This window comes from Engystomops pustulosus, chromosome 1, assembly GCF_040894005.1.
Source record: "Engystomops pustulosus chromosome 1, aEngPut4.maternal, whole genome shotgun sequence".
In the NCBI taxonomy this organism is placed as follows: domain Eukaryota; kingdom Metazoa; phylum Chordata; class Amphibia; order Anura; family Leptodactylidae; genus Engystomops; species Engystomops pustulosus.
The window spans coordinates 234,849,145-234,869,885 of record NC_092411.1 but is presented as its reverse complement, the minus strand read 5'-3'; the positions used below and the strand labels follow the sequence as shown (position 1 = coordinate 234,869,885).

The 20,741-nt window shown below is 40.2% G+C and overlaps 1 protein-coding gene across 2 annotated transcripts in view; it reads right to left on the bottom strand.

The window, feature by feature from the left end:
• The window catches only part of GATB (glutamyl-tRNA amidotransferase subunit B), an 87,111-nt gene extending 74,061 nt beyond the window's left edge, over positions 1-13,050 (bottom strand). Inside the window, exons 1-2 of one of the 2 annotated variants that reach the window (XM_072121367.1) lie at positions 12,755-13,050; positions 7,445-7,595 (exon numbers count right to left, since the gene is read on the bottom strand). In XM_072121367.1, the coding sequence (XP_071977468.1) occupies positions 7,445-7,595; positions 12,755-12,906 (303 nt within the window). In that variant the 5' untranslated portion in view covers positions 12,907-13,050. The remainder of the gene's footprint in view (positions 1-7,444; positions 7,596-12,754) is intronic. The other variant, XM_072121358.1, reaches the window with a different exon arrangement.
• Between the last annotated feature and the right edge of the window lie 7,691 nt (positions 13,051-20,741).

Genomic DNA, 20,741 nt, shown 5'->3' with positions numbered 1-20,741 from the left:
TTAATCCTTTTGCTGTGTCTCTATGGTAAAGTTTGATGCTGTTATTTTTTACATGGCTATGACAACACCAGACCTCTCTGGTTAAAAAAAATGCAAGCAGTAAAGGGAGAAAGCTTATACTGTATATGGTAGAACAGAATGCAGAGAAGAAGGATAGCTTAGTCTTTTGTGAAGGCTCATAATGTGGTTAAAGCATGATGGGAGGAATGAACAAATGCAACAGAAACTTGCTGCAACTTTTACCACTAACATAGGTAAAAAGAAGGGCATCCCAAAAAAGGTTTTCTGGGCAGCTGTTTTTCTTCTTCAAATATGTCTTCACTATCTAATCAGAGAGATAGCCAGAAGCCTTTCAGGGATGGATTTGGAAGCAGAAGGCTATACCTACTGTAAGGAACTGAGCCGCAGTACTTTGCATTGCCACTATGCAGCATGAGAAGGTTGCTGCTTACAACTCACATGCACAGCCCAATTTTTGAACCCCTCTTATCTGATCCTGATGCTCCAACCTGTTATTGATACTCTTTTGCTGGTTAAAAAATACAGTTTTTTTTATTATTAATATTACTGAAGCATTTGAATTAGTTCCGAGCTAGGTTTTTGTAAATTCTTGAAAACTCATGAAATCAACCCACAAATTGTACAATCCAGAAAAAAAACATGCCAAAATTATGGCCACCTACAGCTTTGTGATCTCTCTCAAGAGAAATAATAAGGGATTGGATTCATGTCAATACACATTATAATCTGCTGAACATATAAATGTGAATAAAGTGAACTCATTTTTCAAAAAATAAAATTGGCAGCCATTTATGTGTAACTCATTTTTAAGGGTTCTACAGATCTACAGTAATCCAAAGGCCAGTATTAAGTCAATATTAATGCTATTCATTTTTCTGTCAAAAGGTGACATCGTAGAGAAAATGTGATTGCTAATATGAAATGGAGACAGCTGAATTTCTTCTTTTAACTTAAAAAGAAAATTGGCTTTAGACTCATTATATCCGAATGAGCAAAATTTATTAAATGACAGAACAAGAAGCTGCCTGTGGTTATCTTTCTTTTCTGGCAACAGCTCGAACGGTGATACGAAAATTTAGGCAGCTATAAAATGTGCAGAACAAAAGGCAATGTTACAATAGACATTTAAAACTATATCATGTCTTCCGAGAAGCAGATTATCCATCACTGAGAGGTGAAATGTATGCACATTTAGACTATATTAACTAGCAAAAGCTTCAATTACGTTGAGTCGCTTCTAGGCATCGTATTTGTTACGGTAAGAAGATACAGTATACAGGACCCAAATTAAGAAATATACTTGTGAAATGGTTTACAAAAAATAGAAACATGTAAATAATACAGACGTCCTTTGGAGAAAAGATAACAGGAGGAGTTGTATCTGTTCTTTTTATTCTCTCTTCATTTTCTATGTCCCACAGTCTCTGCACACAGTGCGCAAGTTTCATTCAACTAGGCCATTCTTAAAACAAAATTTAGCGCTAGTTATTTTTATATGTAGGGTATTGACTGTAGTTCTTGAAGACAAAAAACATTTTATTTGGTATCTTAGGACACTTTTGTGTCATTTTAAACAGAAGAATCTCCTCTTTAATATGATACATGGATTGTGCGTGGATGCTTAAGAGAACCAGAGATATTCATTATAAGGAAACATTAACATGTGCTCTCCATACCATAGTACAGCGGGCACACGTCAGCCCCGGGGAGAGGAGGAGGGGGTGAGCGCCTCTCCATAGAGGAACATTGTGCATGGCGCCATATTACGGCGAAAGACAGGACATGTCCTATCTTTCTCCCGGCTACAGAGTGGTACATAGGGCGGCGTGTGCCAATTGCCGTATGTGGAGGACGTATATACGCCATATATACGTTTGTCGCAAGACAGCCAACAACCTTTAACAATTATTCCTGGTCTATGAATAACTGTTGGGTTTCAGTAGATGTAATCCGCATGATTTAGCTTTACAAGCAGTATCTTATCTTAAAAAATACAGTAACTACAATGCTATTCTATGTGAATTCATCAACCTTTACAAGGCGTGGTGGGAGAAACTTTTTCTCTTTAGTGACACTAATCCTTTTTCGTCACATATAAAATGGTATGGAAGTTGCTTTGACAACTGTCGGCTCATTTGGCAAGGTTCCGTCGCTAAGGTCCCTTGCAGACTTGGAGAGAGTCTCCTGCCATTTCCAGTGTGTGTGAGGTGGTGGGGGGAGGAGGGGCTGTAGTTTCTGTCAGTGTGGATTATGTGGTTATACAGTATACAGGTGTAGGGAAAGCTAGAAGAGAGAGAAGATGAAGGTGTTTGGTTATTACATTAGTCATGGCTTCTCCCTGCACATGGCTGAGTGCTGGAGCTGTGAGACATGAGTGCTGGGGCAGTGAGCCATGGGGTGATCAGCTGATTGCAGGGAGAGGGGGCGTGTCTCCTGCCCCTAGTCTTCTTTATGAAGAAGGAATGTCCATAGTAACAGCTATCTGAGCAGTCACTGCCATCTAGGGGAAGTCTGCAGAATACAAGAGGAAGGAGCAAGATTCGGCTAACTAATCCAATTGCAAAAGGGCTTAAAATTACCTGCACTACAACATATCAAAAGTTTTTTAAAATGACGGTTACACCAATTGTTGTAACCTTCATTTCACTTTTGAATACAATTGTGTCCAACTACCTTTTTTAGATGTTTTGTTATGTGGCAATCACCTTACACAGAAAATAGACAAATCTTTATACAGAAAACCATCTGCCGACAATTCTACCCTTCATGCTGACAGTTGTCATAAGAAACACGTTACAAAAAACCTACCAATTGGAGAGTATAATCACAGAGTTTAATCACATAGATTCTAGACTACAAGATAGAGGCTACCACAAACATACACTGAATGGAGCCAAATCTATTGCATCTAACAAATCCTACAAAGATTATCTCTTTGCTAACACTATTGATTCTAAAATGTCTCAGAATTCAGGTTTTTTTAGAACTGCCTACTGTATGGACTTTAACAAAATTGTTCTCTCTCCTCTGAGTGGCGCAGATTGGAGAAAGTTTCTCTTGTCACGAGAAGTTTTTTGGATAATGACTTTGAACATCTGTTCTCCTCAAGACTATTGACTTTTCCCAGTTATCTATTCTTATATTGTACCATTTTGCTTACTTCTCACATGTATTATAATTGCTTCCCATGTTGCAAGGCTGGTTTGTTCCTCTATCTCCCCTATTTTAAATCCACATGATATCCTATTGTATAAACATGTGTTGTATTCAGATTGCATTATGTTACAACTAAGGGCAGTGCTCTGTCTGAAAAGCGTCAACTTTTTTTTTACTGTACATATCATTTTGTTTTTCATTTTTACTTGTTATGGAATAAAGCTTCAACCTTTTTAATTGTTTCGCTGGAGAACTGTTCTTAACTACTTAACGCAGAGGCCCTTTTTCACGTTCATTTTTCAGTCCCCAACTTCAAAATCCATAACTTTTTTTATAACTGTTTTCCATGTTGGAAGCTGTATGAGGGCTTGTTTTCTGTGTAACAAATTGTACTGCATAGTGATGGTATTTAATATTTCATGCCGTGTACTGGGAAGCAGGAAAAAGAATTCCAAATGCAGTGAAATTGGTGAAAAAACACATGTACCTTGGGGTTGGATTTTTCGGATTTCACTTTGCGCCCCAAATGGCATGTCTACTGTATTCTTTGGGTCGATATGATCACGGGGATACCAAATTTGTATAGGTTTTATAATTTTTTCATACATTTACAAGAATTAAAACCTTGTGTACAAAAAAAAACTTTGGGCGCAATTTTCCATTAAGGGTTAAACGCAGTGAAAAACTGTTGATATTATATTTTATATTATTATGTAACATAATATAATAATATAGTAATAATATACGCGAAGATGTGGGTAGTGTAATTTTTTTTGCGACCAATTTTAGGACTGTACAACCTTTTGATAATTTTTAATGGAATTTTTTATAGTGCCATTTTCGACTTTGGGCGCAATTTTCCATTAAGGGTTAAACGCAGTGAAAAACTGCTGATATTATATTTTATATTATTATGTAATATAATATAATAATATAGTAATGATATACCGTATATAAGCCAAGTTTTTCAGCACAAAATATGGCTTATACACGAGTCAATTAAAAAATAAAAAACTTAATACTCATCCTCCGGTGTCCGGATCGTTGGTGCGGGTCCCGATCTTCGGCGGTTGCCGGCAGATCGCATGGACGCGACTCTGCCAGCTAGAGAAGAAAGAAGAGAAAAGAGGAGCCGCCGGGAACCGCGCCGAAGATCGGGAGCCTCGCGCAATAGATCGGAACCCGCGCCAATGATTCGGACACCGGAGGGTGAATATTAAGTTTTTTATTTTTTATGCGCTTGGCAGGGGGCTGGCTGGCTGTATACTACATGGGGGCTGGCTGGCTGTATACTACACCCTCGGCTTATACTCAGGTCAATAGGTTTTCCCGGTTTTTGGTGGTAAAATTCGGGGTCTCGGCTTATACTCAGGTCGGCTTATACTCGAGTATATACAGTAATTATTTTATAATATATTATATTTTGATAGATTTTAGGACACGGCGCAGCTGTGTTTATGATTTTTACTGTTTATTTACATGACTTCTAATAAACAGGTAAAGAAACAGTGTATAGGTATAAGTCTCTCCAGCTCACCTATTGAAATGAGTATTCTCTTCCAAATATGTGGTATCCAAGATCCAATGTGAACGGTGCCCGGATCACACCAAGGGAAAAGTCCTGTGCCGCTTCAGGTGCAAGATGAAAAAAATGTCGATAGATCCAGCACTCTTGTGGATGAATTAAAATTGCATATTCTTTATTAAATCTATATTGCAATAGGTATAAATATGTTAGTACAAAAATTAGCCAGAAGAGCTCCGGGGGAAGTTAACAGAGCCACTCTGGGCTTCAACTACACATCCCCGCAGCACTTCAAACCTGACCACTGCCTCCTTCCAGGACAGGTAAGAAAAGGAGGTTTATTCTTTTTAAAGCCCCTCCCCCAGCTTGATTTCAGAAGGCAGGAGGCCATGGATAACACAGTGCCTAGATCTATGAGTAAGTGTCCCTGATTTATCCATGCTTGATTTTGATGGTATATTCCTTTAAGGGTATCTGCGAATGTTAAATATTATGTATTGACTTGCAGCACAACATTTCTACGACGCAAATCTGTAGCAGTGAAGTGTGAGATTTATAACAATCCCAAACACAAATTACAGAAAATATCTGTGGGGGAAAAAAATAATCGATGCATATTTTCCTTCTGTAACAAATTAGTGACCTTATTCCTGCATCATTTCTCATCTTCTCCTACTTAAACTAAACAGAGCTATTAAAGCAAAATGGTTTTCCAAGAATTAGAATTGATGTACCATGGAAAATGTCAACAATAGTTGATACAGGTGTAAGAAACCACCAGCAAAAACAGAACACACAGGAGTCATAACTAGTAGGCTTTGTGTCCATGTAGTGGCTGGGGAGGTAAGTGAATAGGAGCCACAAATATAGTTACACCTCCTGGCAATACAGACAAAAGGAGCCAACTGTTAACTTCCGGCTTCACGTGCTTTGTGTATACAGCACTAAGTGCAAAGCCAAGTGTAAAAAGGTATCATCGCGTCCCAAAATGTCCGATCTATCAAAATATATTAGCAAATTTTTCCGGCGTTTAACCCCGTAACGGAAATTGGCGCCCTAAGTCGAAAATTCCACTTTTTTGCCATTTTGAAAAATATAAAAAAATTCTATAAAAAGTGATCAAAAGCCCATACAGTCCTCAAAATAGCATTGTATGAAAAAGTATGAAAAAGTTATTAGTGCCAGAACATGGCAAAATGAAGAAATTTTTTTTTTGTACAGAAGGTTTTAATTTTTTTATATGTATGAAAACATTATAAAACCTGTACAAATTTGGTATCCTCGTGATCGTACCGTACCAAAGAATAAAATAGACATGTGATTTGGGGCGCTCAGTGAAAGCTGTTAAATCCAAGCCCACAAGAAAACGGCGCAAATGCGTTTTTCATCATTTTCACTGCATTCTGAATTTTTTTCCCGCTTCCCAGTACACGGCATGGAATAATAAATACCATCACTATGAAGTGCAATTTGTTACGCAGAAAACAAGCCCAAACAGAGCTCTTTACATGGAGAAATAAAAACAGATTTTTGAAGGTGGGGAGTGAAAAATTAAAATGCAAAAATGAAAAAGGGCCACATCCCTAAGGAGTTAATGGACTAACCTGGGGATAACCCCTTTAATGCTAAAATGACTGTAGCAGTAGAAGCAGGGTGTGAATGCACGGTGAAAGGCATGGACCAATGTACTTCAAGACAATGTTTTTGAGTTGGTTTTAATGTAATGGAGTTTATACTAAGCCAATAAGTCAAAAATAAAGTGTAGTTTACCCACCATATACATAATTTTAAAAAAAGATATATGTCAAGTGTTGCCCTGAAAAATAATGTAATACACATTGTATAATGTAATATATATTTTAAATTCATAACAGCGCTAGACATATACAAATGTGCTCGCACAGTCAGCCTACAAATGCCAGAAGTCTGCACGATATTGTATGTTAATAAGTAAGTCTTCATAGTCTACTACTTTATTTATATTCAACAGCAAAGAGAATCAACAAAAACAGATAAAAAGTGATCTCTGTATTTTCATAAACTATTTCCCTGAAGGCTGCTTACAGAAGACAATAACAATACAATGCTCTATTCGTATGCTGGATGTACCAAAGTGAGTTACATTACTTATTATGAAGCCAAAATTACACCACCAATTCAGCATTTCTCTTACACAGGGACAAATAAAATACACTAGAACCATCCAGGACTCCAGAGTAATAGATAAGGCTCTGTTACATTTATAGCCTACATCAATACTGGGGCACATTTACTAAGGACCGTGCGCCAATGTCTGGTCGACATAAATATACAATGAGTGGCCGTGAAGGGGTTAAAGATGACATCCAGATGAAACATCTTTCAATCCCTGCACCCCCTACATGGCATTTCTTTTATACTTTCGGCAATGCATTTTTTTTTTTTCTTTTTATTTTAGCCCTTAGCCCAAACAGGTTTCTCCATTGGGCACTAAGGAGTCTTAAGCTAGGCTGACAGTAAAAAAAATAATCGTTGAAAGGTTGACACATGGAATACCATAATGAAACATGAGGGAAATTTTTGATTAAATGGACAAACCCTTAAAACTGAAGCTCCTTTCAGCTGCATGGCTATCACCTTCAGTGAGTATTTTCCATTTAAAGAAGAAAGATTCCAGCTCCCGTAAAAAAGAGCTTGATTACAAAATGACAGAATATAAGGAAATATTAAATATAAGCAATAAAGCAATAAGTAAGTACATACTGGCAGAGTTCCTGGCAACGAAGCATCAAAAAACGATACTGTGGAATTTGGAGGTGCCGCAAACTTAACTTCAGAGCTTGAAAACAGTTTGGAGACGGAATTAATCTGTGCATGGATTTCAAGTCCAACCACACTTTCCCAGGGTAGAGAGCTGTAAGAGAACAACACTTGATTTATATTATTGGTCGAATGCTTTAATTCACTCCAGTTGAAAAAAAAAAAAAAAAGCTGTGCAAGAGTTATTGCAAGTGCTTAATCCTTAGAACTGCGTGAGCCATGTGGGACTAAGCAGGAATAAAACTGGCATTTGTAAATATTAAAATGAATATAGCACAATCGGAACGTCTCCGATGCTGGCAGACATCAGTGAGTGATCATGCCTTAAAACGCAGAACTGGAAAGCTGTACTGGGAGACTGGGAGTTGTGTATCTCAAAAGATTTAGCTGAAAAATCATTAAAAAATTGGGAAACAACTGCGAGTACCTCTCTAAAACCTGAGATAAGCAATACAAAGGCGTGGGCAGCCCAATCAATGGTTTTATCTGTCAGGATTTTAGTCTGAACTCATGGCACGACCTGGGCTCCTATTCAGCGAGGCACTCTCAGGAGTCTTTTAGATCTGACAGTAATCCAACAGCACTATTGTTTATTGATCTTTTAGTCATAAAGCACTTCAACTGACAGCAGATAAGAGCTCAGAGAACATTTTCTTATGTTCTAAATTCCCTTATTTACTTGAACATCATAGTTCCCACTCTGCATTCAGTACCTTAGTCCTAGCAGTCTACCTTCTACTGAGCCAAGATTTTTTTTTTTTTTTACAGGATTTCATCAGTATCATTTTATCCTCCACATTTTGCAATATGTTATTGACATATATAAAGCAGCCATAGTTTGCTTAACTGTTTTTCTCTAAATCAACCTAGAATTAAATGTTAACAAGTAGAAGAAATAGGCTTAATTTTCTTAGCTGAGTTATATCACACACACTCTTATTCACACCGCCGTATGGTGGATGTATATATGTTGGATATACTTTCCCATCGGTTGGCAATGGGCGCTTGGCTCTGTACGGGAGCGGTTCTGCACACGTGCGGCACCGTACCGTTCCATAGCCGTGAAAAGATAGGACATGTCCCGTCTTTTCTTGGCATACGGCGCCTTCTCCTCTCCCGCTACGGTACGGCGGGCACCAGTGTGTCTGAATGTAGCTTAAAATAGATAAATATAGATTTACCATCAGGTATTCTTATGTTTCCTTGAATGGATCACCTGTTCACTGTATCACTGAATATTACAGTGGGATCAAATTCACGCCACATTTTTTAACAGGGGGACTCAGAGCACCCTCTGTGGGCATGGACGCTGATAGCTCAGGGTTATGTTACTTTTGGTACTATAGGGAGGTATCTGCTTATTCCACACAAGATGTCTAGAGGCAAAGGACTCTCAGTTGCTCTAGGGCTGTGGTGGCAGAGATGGCACTTAGAGCCCTCTCTGTGGGCACACAGGCCATTACCCCAGCACAAAGTTCACCAAACAGGACTAACGCCTGCTCCTGCTGTCCCAGTCATCCCAGGACGTACCACATTCATAGCTATTTTAAAGTGACTGGAAATGCAGGAGTAATGAAGATGAGTGGACAGAGCTGAACTAACATTGGTACTCCTGCTGTGAGCCCTGTGATTCTACCTGTTCAGTGGACTCTGGAGGGAAGCTACAATAATAATCTGAATATCTCCTCCTTGTTTCTACTGTATTGATGTCCTCAGGACGCCAATACAATTGAAACCTATGACAGAGCAGGGAGCAATAGGTTACTGCTGAAATTTCTAAATTGACACTTTGTAAAAAATATGTGGGTTTTGGTTATATTTTGGGCACTTGATCTCTAAATGCTTCGCCATAACTGTTCTAGGGAATCCCCAACATAGTTTGTTGTATATGTCAGGCTGCCGGGGTTCCTGCATTCTTCCAGTGAATCTTCTTAAGATGTCTCTATGGGGATTCACCAAGCAGAAACCAAATACAAGATCAGGTCATCAGGGAAATCTCTAGTGGGAATCACATCACCTATTTCCATATAGGGTGAATTTCCATCTCAAGGGAGGGTGCCCCTGACACAATCTATTATCAAATGATTTAACATTATTTTTGCTTTTGGTGGTGAGGAGAATCGAACCTCCTTGGGAGGCAAGAACATTAACAGTAAGCCATAGACTCAACCGATATCTATGGGACTATTTTCTCAAAGAGCATCAATACAGTTATGCTTCATTACAAGCCTAATGTACTGGTATAGAGAGATCTATCTACTTAGACAGCTCTCTAAATGCCAATACTTTGTCCTTTTTATCTTTCCAATATTATAGTACTCAATTCATTTGTTTATTATTTGTTAAATTTAAAACAAATAGTCACGTAAATTCAAGGCTAGCTTCGAAAAACAAAAAACACGAATTACAAAACATGCATGGTTTGTTAAAGCAAACCTGTCGCCAGGAACGTGATTTTTAGCTGGTGACAGGTTCCAAAAGCCTATGGTATGCCGATTTTAAAAATATGTTTATCATCAATCTGAATTATTTCACCAATTCATAATAGTTTCACATTCGCATTACCTGGCTCCTTGTCAGCAGCATGTGGCAGGTTGCAGTGATGGGCAGCTGCAGCCTTTGTCTGCTTGTGCCTGCATTCTTCCTCTCCTCCACAACATCCCCTCCCTCCCCTGACTGCTCAATGCACATGACAAGAAGTCAGAAGGGTTAGGCCCGTTCCACACTTGTTCATCGCATCACACTCGCAACGCAAGCTGCCGGGAACGCACGGCCCAAACGCTGCACCGCGGGAGTGAACTCAGCATGTCAGTTCACTCCAGGTTTGCAGCGTTCGGGCCGTGTGTTCCCGGCAGCTTGCGTTGCGAGTGTGATGCGAGTTCATCGCATCACACTCGCAAGTGTGGAACGGGCCTTAAGGCAGCTGCAGGAGTGTGGAGGAGAGACACACACAGTCTGGGACATGCTTCTGGCAGGAGGCAGGTAATGTGAATTAAACTTATATAAAGTAAGACTTAGAATGCAGACAAATGCATTTTTTTTCAAAGTCAGTGTACCACAGGCTTTTGAAACCTGTCACTAGCTAAAAACTACATTCCTGTTGACAGATTCCCTTTTAAATTAGTTTTTTTCTGTAGTTTTATCTTTATTTTGAGAATCAGGTTATCGAATCAAGTATTAGTACAAACATTTTGCTATCCAAAACAACTCCAGCACCCAACTGCCTCCTCCTGCAGTCCAAGGTACCCCAGAACATGCTGCAATCACCGGTATTTTTTAGGCAACAACACATAATGGGGTATCATTGAAACCTCTGTTACTGCGATTTTGTAAAAAAATGTTTCTAGAACATTGTGGTGCTGTGGGGTATGTATGGAAAGAAAGATATATAATCTGTATAGTCTTGGGCACACAAGGCGACTACGGCAATATTTTTCACAGTGAAGCGGGGGAATTGATTTTATCGGGAAACATTGTTTATTTTTTTATTAACCCCGTAAGGACACAGCCTTTTTTCACTCCACCTTCAAAAATCTCTAACTTTTTCATTTTTTCATGTACAGAGCTGTGTGAAGGCTCATTTTCTGTATAAAGAATTTTACTTCTCATTGACGTTATTTATTATTCCATGTCATGTACAGGGAAGCTGGAAAAAAATTCCAAATGTGGCGAAAAAAGGCATTTGTGTCACCTTCTTGTGGGCTGTTTTTACGACTTACACCGTGCTCTCCAAATGATGCATCTACTTTATTCTTTGGCTCAGTATGATCCAGGTGATTCCAGATTTATATGGGTTTTATTGTGTTTTTAATACGTTCACAAATTAGAACAATGTTTTGCCATCTTCTGACCCTGATAACTTTTTCATACAGAGCTGTGTAAGGTGTCATTTTTTGCAAGATGAGCTGACGTTTTCATTGCTATCATTTTGAGGACTATGCGACCTTTTGATCACTTTTTATAAAAAAAATGTATGTTATGTAAAATGGTGTAAAAGCGTTTCAAAGATTTGGGCACTATTTGCCACCGGCAATAATCGTTTTTATATTTTGATAGATTGGGCATTTTGGGACGTAGCATGTCCAACAGGTTTGTGATTTTTACTGTTTATTAAGTCTTATATAAGTGCTAGGGACAAAGGGGGGTGATTTGAATTTTTAATTTATTTTTTTTTACAATTTTTTTAGACCCTCTAGGGTACTTTAACCCTAGAAGGTCTGATTGTTACCACCACATCCTGCAATACTATTATATTGCAGTATACAGCGTTTTACATAGGATTCGTTACAATGAGCCACTACCTCATTGTAACAATTCTTCAGAAACCAGGTAGCCTTGAGTTTGATGAAGACCCGAGGCTGTCACATCAACTGATCGCCGATCCCTGATGAAATCAGGGGTAGCAGTGATCTTAACAAAGATGGCAACGCCCATGCATCTACTGAATGCCACCAGTGTCTGCCAGTCGGCAATCAAGGGATTAACACCTGCAATCGTTGCTTAAACTGACGGCGAGTATCAGCGGTGGGTGTTTGCTGCTATATGCCATGTCTGTATGAAGAGGGCTCACTGGGTGATCTGTGATAACTCATAGCAGAGACCCTAGGGAAAAGTCAGAAGTGGTTTATTACCGCTTCTGCCTTCTTTCTTCACTGCAGAACCCAGCCCAGTGGGCTGTCAGGATGTAGTTAAGGGGAACCTATCACCAAGCAACAAAGACAGGGGCTGAGAGCTGAGGAGTAGCAGCACAGGCAAGTCACATGCTGTTTTTTTTTTAAATGCATGGAAACCAAAGCCAACCCCTGGTACTAAACAGAGGATTTTGTGGCCCATTAAACTGCACATGTTGTGTGCTGTGATCAAACTGTGATGTTTTTTCCTTACATGATATGGGATAGAAAATATCATTCAAAAGTGCAGGGGACTAAGAAAGGTTTTGTTTAGATCTGGAAAACCCTTGAAGTTCACATAACTTACACTAAGCTGTAAATCTCGAGTCCTAGATGTACTCAGCTACAGGGAGGTCCATAGCACTGCAGAGCATTGCATCTATGTGGACCACAAGTCATCATGGCTCATAGCAGGTGCTGCGGTCAATAAGTTTATCCAGAATACTTAACCCCCTGTAACATGAAGCGCTTGTGTCTAGAACTAGTCCTCACCTACTGTGACCTGCACCGTTACTTGTCAGTGATCCCTACAGGCGGCACATATAACACAGGGCATGCACTGGTGTACTACACTGATATGTACCCTGCGTCCCTGGCATGCTCGCAGCTGGTGCTGGCAGTCCTCGCCGGTCTTCTGCTGTGGAGGAGACGCTTCACACACTGTGCCCGCCGCTCAAGCCGCACCAGAAGCAACAGACAACCACGTCCGCCGTCCTGCAGCAAGGGCGCAGCCATTACTACACGGTGACAGCCACCTATCCGACAGCAGCATGATGACGTCCCCGTCACATGACTACAGCTACCACGTGATCACTCAGTGTGTGACTGAGCGCCTGGTTCAAAAGCAGCAGCGTGTTCTGTGTGTGGCAGGGTGTATGTGAGGTGTAAGTGGCGGGAAGCTGTAGGATGTATGTGAGGTGTAAGTGGCAGCAAGCTGTATGATGTAGGTGAGGACAGTAATATTCACTGTTAAAACTTCCCATCAACATTACTAACATGGGATAATGTAAAGACTTTTGTGGTTCAACCCCTTCCACTGATGCCCTTTTTAATTATTGTGCTTGCATTTTTTTTTACTCCCATCCTTTAAAAACCCATAACATTTTATACTTCTTATTGAGTCTTTTACTTTATTCTTTGGGCTAGTACAGTCACAGGGCTACTAAAGCTGTACAATGTACGTGAGGTGTAAGTGGTGGGAAACTGTATGATGTAGGTCAGTGATGGCGAACCTTTTAGGGTCCGAGTGCCCAAACTGCAACCCCAAAGCCCCCTCATTTATCGCGAGGTGCCAACCAAAAATAAAGCAGCAACTTATTGCTCCCTGTTCAATCATACTGGTCTCCTGAGGACACCAACATAGTAGAAAAAAAGATGGAAAATTTGCGTCATTGTAGCTTTATTCCAATGTCCCTCTGTACCAGAGAATCATGGGGCCACCAGGAGGTCCTCCAAAGATAATTTGGCCCTGTCTACACATTCCCCTTTTCCTACAGTTCCATGTACGTATAACTTTAAAATATCACTGAAAGCAGCATCATTTAAGTTTTTTGGATCTGCAGGAAAAAACTCTTTGACTCCTGTCTGGTGTGCTTGGGCAATGGCCCTAGTGCCCACAGAAAGAGCTCGGAGTGCCGCCTCTGGCACCCGTGCCATAGGTTCGCCACCACTGATGTAGGTGATGTGTAAATGTCGGGAAGCTGTACCATGTACGCGAGGAGCAAGTGTAATGTTATCAAAACGTGTTACCAAAACACGTGATCACGAGTGGAGGCTTTGGATTATGGTTCAAAATGCATTGTGTGAACATGGTCTCAGGTACACAAACCCTTATCCCAGAGAATTTGTAAACTTTTTACAAATCACTTAACATATTTTTTTATGTGTTGCGGAAGACAAAAAAGTGGCGATTCAGACATTTGAGTGCATTTTTACCGTTATGGGGTTCACTACCAGAAATAACTGCTTTCCCCATGATACCTGGAGGTTGCTCCTATTCTCTGGGACACTAAGTAGTGAGAAATTAAATAGCCCTCCATAGAAACCCCCACCAGTCTCTTACTATCCCTCAGAGGAAAGAATCGGTGAGAGTTCTCTCCTCCTGGATTGGGGAACGCAGCAGTACGGGAGCGTGCGCTCTCACCTTCCCTCGTCAGCCCCTGGTCTTGGGAAGACTGGTTCGGCTTGTCCCCTTCCAGCGGCCCTGCTCGCTTTTCAGACTCTCGGAGTTCCTCTTGCTGTCTAGGAACCTCCGCAATTCAGCATGCTCCTGACGCCCGCACACCTCCTGGCCGGCGGGAGCTGTATAATGATGTGTAGCAAAACCGGAAGCAGTATGGCGCCAGATCAGAAGTGAGGTTCGGACGCCAAAATGCAAAATGGCAGCTGAAAACGCAGACAAGTAAGACTATTTAAGCGGGTGTCACTATGCTTTGAGGTCCCTGTTGTGGGAAGCAAGTTCTGCGGTACCCTGCATAATGGTGGACGAAGCAGAGGTAGTATTTGAAATCTCAGTCCGTGAGTAACACTTTGGGTCCTTATTGTTAAAATACTTTATGGGTAATTTGGCTGAATGTCCCCTCCTTCCTACCTTAGGACCCTTTACCGAAGGAGAAAGAAAAAAAACGGAAAAAGACAAGCCAGCAAATCTGTTAAAAAATCTAGATGCTGTGATGTTTGTTTTTCTAAACTATTGGAGACCGATATGTGAGGAATATATCGCTAACATAATGAGAACGGAAAAAGCTTTCCTAATTGATGACTTAAGATCCATAATCAGAGACAAGGTTCAACAATCTCTTTTTAATAGAGGTGAACCCCCTAGGACAGTAATGGCGCACCTTTTAGAGGCATAGTGCCCAAACTTCATCTAAAATCCACTTATTCAACGTAAAGCGCCAACATGGAATTTTAAGATGTAACTTATTGCTATCTGGTCTTCCACATTTTTCAATTGTATTGGCCACCTGAGGCCACCAATATAGTTGAAAAAAGGTGAGCAAATTCAGATTATCATTGTAGCTTCTCTCCAGGGTTTCCCTGTACAGGAAGAATGGTGGGTCCAGCAGGATGACCTCCAAAGATAATGCAGTTCTGTTAATCCCTTCTCACTTTTCCTGCAGTTCCAAACGGTCAATGAAATGTCGCTTTAAAATAGCGCTGAGAGCAGCATCTCTTAAGTTTCCTGGGACTGCAGGAAGATTCAATGGATTTAGTCTGTTCTGTGAACTCTGTCCTGGGACAATGGCCTGAGTGCCCAAAGAAAACGCTCTGAGTGCCACCTCTGGCACCCATGCCATAGGTTCGCCACTACTGTCCTAGGAAGAAAAAACACATTCGAGTATCTTCAGATTCAGGTCATGGGAACTCCATTTCTGTTAAGGATTCTTGGGAAGAAGAGGTGTTTAGTAATCCCCCTGAAGAAGGGACTATTAGTTATTTTTTCTCCTCTGAAAATTTACAAGAATTACTTAAAGCTGCAAGGGATACCTTAACCCCTTAAGGATGCAGGGTTTTTTCGCTCATTTCTCGCTTTCCACCTTCAAAAATCCATAGCTTTTTCATTTTTACGTGTACAGACCTGTGTGAGGGCTTATTTTGTGCGTAACAAATTTTACTTTCCCGTAATGTTATTTATTTTAACATGCCGTGTACTGCGAACCAGAAAAAAAATTCCAAATGTGGAAAAATTTTAAAAAACCACACGTGTCACGTTCTTGTGGGCTCAGTTTTTACGACTTTGACTGCGCTCAAAATAACACCTCAGCTTTATTCTTTTGTTCGGTGCGATCGCGGTGATACCAATTGTATACTGGTTTTATTATGTTTTAATACATTTTCAAAAATTAAACGAATGTGTACAAAAAAGAAAAAAAAATTTTTGCCATCTTCTGAAGCTAATAAGTTTTTCATACTTTGGCGCACGGAGCTGTGTGAAGTGTCATTTTTTGCGAAATGAGCCGACGTTTGCATTGCTACCATTTTGAGGTCTGTGCGACATTTTGATCATTTTATTCCATTTTTTATGTGATGTAAAAAGGTGTAAAAGTCGCATTTCGGACATTTGGGCGCCATTTCCCGTCTCCGAGGTCACTGCCGGCCGTAACCGTTTTTATATTTTGATAGATCGGGCATTTTGGGATGCGGCAATACCTAATGTGTCTGTGATTTTTACTGCTTATTATGTTTTATATCAGTTCTCGGGAAAGGGGGGTGATTTGAATTTTTAATTTTTTTTTTTTTTTTTAAGTTTTTTTTTTTAACTAATTCTTAGACCATCTAGGGTACATTAACCCTAGATGGTCAGATCGTTCCTACCATATATTGCAATACTTCTGTATTGCAATATATGGCATTTTTGCAACTCATTCATTACAATGAGCCACTGGCTCATTGTAACGAATCTGCAGAAGCCAGATAGCCTACCATGGCAACCATCGAGCCGCCGTCTCTTAAATGCCGCTGGCGACTTTGCCGGCGGCAATGAAAGGGTTAATAGCCACGATCGGTGCAAGCACCGACCGCGGTTATTAGCGGTGGGGGTTTGCTGCAATATGCAACAACCCCCACCCTTGTATGAAGAGGACTCCTGTGAGCCTGTGAGCTCTCTTCATACATTCCCTGTACCTCTGCGCCGTAGAGCTACGATGCAGAGCGCTAAGGGGTTAAACAGAGGATGTGATTAAATCTGTGCAAGAAGAATTATTTGGAGGTCTGAAGGCTAAGAAAAAGATGTTTCTCTTTGAATAAAGCCTTAAACGGTCTTATTCCCCAGGAATAGACGGAACCTGAAAGAGGTTATCGGTTCCTAAAGAATTCATAAACTGTTTATTATTTGAGGATAAGGCTATGGACAGAAAATGTGATTCACTACTAAAACAAACCCGGGAATCCGCCATGAGAAATCTGAAATCAAACATAGCCTCTACTTCTACTGCCCGTACCCTGTATTTTTTGGTGAGGGGAGCTGGGGTCCCACTTGAGAGAGAAAACTTCCAGAGAAGAAATCCTAAATACTCTCCCCATATTAAAACATGCCACAGGTTTTCTGGATGATTCTTCTGCAAAGAATATCAGATTCTCAACGAAAGAATGTGGTCTCTCCAATTCAGTCCTTAGATATTAAATCCAAAAACAAACTATGTAGTATCTCGTTTCCGGGCGACCTTCTGTTCGAGCCAGAATTAGACTCGAGAGGGCATTGGATAAAAAGCAAGGTTCCCCCAAAAATAATACTGCAAAGAAAAAACTACATTTTCGTCCTTTCAAGGACAACAGAGACTCCTTTAGAGGTATAGGGGGCCAAAGTAGATGGAGTTTTCAAAAAGGGGAAAGATGGAGAGGGTTCCTCTTTAACCTAAAAATAAAGAAAATAGAGACACAAAAATGTATTCTTAGTTAACCCCTTAAGGACGCAGCCATTTTACAGCTTAAGGCTCAGTCCCATTTTTTGGATTCTGACCTGCGTCGCTTTATATGGTTATAACTTTTGAACACTGTTACTTATCAAAATGATTCTGAGATTGTTTTTTACCCACATGTTGTACTTCATTTTAGTGGTAAATTTTGGCTGATAAGTTTTGCGTTTATTTACAAAAAAAAAAGAAAATATGATGAATTTTCTGAAAAATTTGCCATTTTTGAAATTTGAAATCATTGCGTTTTCAGGCAGATAGATTTACCACCTAAATAAATTGCTGAATAACATTTCCCATATGTCTACTTTACATTTTCACCATTTTTGAAATGTCTGGATAATTTATTTTGATGTCACGCGGCTTACAAATCGAATAGCGCTTTTCCGGATTTTCAGAATTGACTATTTTGGGGATAAATACAGTTTTGAATGAAAATTTACATATTTAGCATCAAAACCCCCTATATAACCAACCCAATTTCAAATCTGCACCCCTCAAGCTATCAGAAACAGATTTTACGAAAATTGTTAACCCCTTGAGATCTCCATAGTAATTACATCAAAATGGAGGCGAAATTTAGAATAGTCAAATTGTGCCGGTTATACGTTCATTTAGCCCTAAAATGTACACATTTCCAAAAGATAAAAATACAAAACCCACCATACAATTTGTTCTACAATTTCTCCCGAGTACAGAGACCCCTCACATGTGGCCGTGACTTGTTTTATGGGCGCACAGCGAGGCGCAGGAGGGAAGGAGCGCCCTGCAGCTGCCAGGATTTTACTTTCCTCATTGGCCTCTTTTGAAGGCTGTAAAATTTCGCTTTTGCGCTATTAGGGCCATGTGACGGCATTTTTTTGCGGGACGAGATGCTTTTTCCAATGTTACCATTTTGGGGTTGGTATCACCTATTGTTGAAAATTTAGGAACTTCTTTTTGAGAGCAGGAGTAGAAAAGCATCAATTCTCTACTGGTTTTTTTTACTTTTTTTTGTGGTGTTCACCGTATAGACTAATAATCATATTATCTTCATTCTATGGGTCGATACGATAACGGGGATACCAGACACGAATATATTTTCTTGCGTTTTACTAAATTTGTAAAATAAAACCCTATTGTGGGGAAAAATCTATCATTTTTGTATTGCCGTCTTCCAAGTGGCATAACTTTGTTACGTTTTTGGCTACGGAGCTGGTTGATGGCTTGTTTTTTGCGGGACATGTTGCACCAGTATCATTCTAGAGTACATATGTTTTTTTGATCACTTTTTATAGCATTTTTTGTGGGATTGAATAGGTAAAAATCATAATTTTTGGAGGGTTTATAACAGTTTTCTTTTATGGCGTTCATCGTGCGGGTTCAATAATTATTTATTTTTATTCTACGGGTTGTTACGGACGCAGTGATACTAAATATGTGGGGTTTGTGTTATGATTTAGACTTTTTTTTAGTTATATGTCTCTTTATATGTTTTGGGGCTTTTGGGCATTTTTGGTGATTTATTACTTTATTTTTTTATTGAATAATTTTTTTTTTTACTTTTTCACTTTTTGCACCATGGGAAATGAACAAGCAATCATCTGATTGCTTGTTCATAATAATACCCTGCAATACTTATGTATTGCAGGGCATTATCAGTGTCAGCCTATGCACTTGCATAGGGTGGCACTCTGCCAGTAAGATGACGTCACAGACGCCATCTTACCGGCAGTTCCTGCAGGTAACACTGGGGTCCAGATCGGACCCCAGTGATACCGTAGCAATGATCGGTGCCCCCCGAAAATTATTCGGGGGGGGCGATCGTGGGGGAAAGACACCCCAGATGCATGTTAGATGCCGCGGTCGCGATGACCGCGGCATTTAACGGGTTAAGCACCCGCGATCAGAGACAACTCCGATCGCGGGTGTTACACTGGGGTGCCGGCTATCAGTCACAGCCGGCACCCCGTGTTTCCCGATGCCGGTTCGGCTCAAATCTTGAGCTGAACCGGCATCGGCTCAGCGTCCGATATATCGGAGCGCTAAGTCACTGAGCTCAGCGTCCGATATATCGGACGCTGAGCGTTAAGAGGTTAAAGAGCCAAATATGATAATAAATTTGAAGACCCTAAACAAGTGGATAATTTTTCGTCACTTCAAAATGGAGTCAATAAACTCAGTAACTCTATTGATAGGGTAAGATTCTATGATGGGCACAGCGATGCGTATGACCATATCCTTGTACACAAACAGAGTCAAAAATTTCTAAGGTGCGCAGTAAAAAACTCCAAGGGGGTAGGTCAATTCAGAGCCCTCCACTTTGAAATCTCATTGGCCCCAAGAACATTTACAAAAGTACTGATAGAATTAATTCAAAGATTAAGAAGGGAGAATATTCTGATTGTGCACTATTTAGATGATCTCCTGTTAATAGCTCAGTAATTTATGGAACGTTCCAAGTAGTATCCTTCAGACAAGCAGGATGGATAGTAAATATGCAGAAATCATATATAAAACCAGAGAGGACCAAAAAATTTCTAGGAGTCATGTTAGAGCGACAAAGGTCATTTTTTTCCGCAGGACAAAGGAAAAAGAATCATAACGGAAGTGATGGATTCTATCCATCTGGGATGAGAACCATCTACATCTGGATCAAAAAGTTCTGATCCCTTCTGGGATAAAAGCAATTTTTCTTTGGTGGAAGAAAAATGTCAATCTGTGGAAAGGAGTACTTTGGAGTCCTTGTCCAGCCTTAACCGTACAGACAGATTCCAGTCTTAAAGGTTGGGGGGCAGTACTTCTGGGGGAACCTGGTCCATAACGAAGGAAAAGTCTTCAAACTACAGAGAACTGCGTGCAGTCTTGGAAACTCTCAGACTACGAAAACATTGGAGAATGGCCTCCGGAGACAGGGAGGAACAAAATCACAAGACCTCTGTTCTCTGTCCTAGAAAATTTTCTTGTGGGTTGAGTGGAATGTACTGTACCTATCAGCAGTGTACCTGAAGGGATCGGAAAATTTAGTAGCAGACTATTAAAGTAGTACTAATCTGGATCCCAACAAATGGGCTCTGAATCCAAAAGTCTTTCATCTACTGACAAAGAAATGGGGGATGCTGTATCTATTAACTTCAAGGAAAAACAACACAGTACCAGATTTCTTTTCTCTAGACC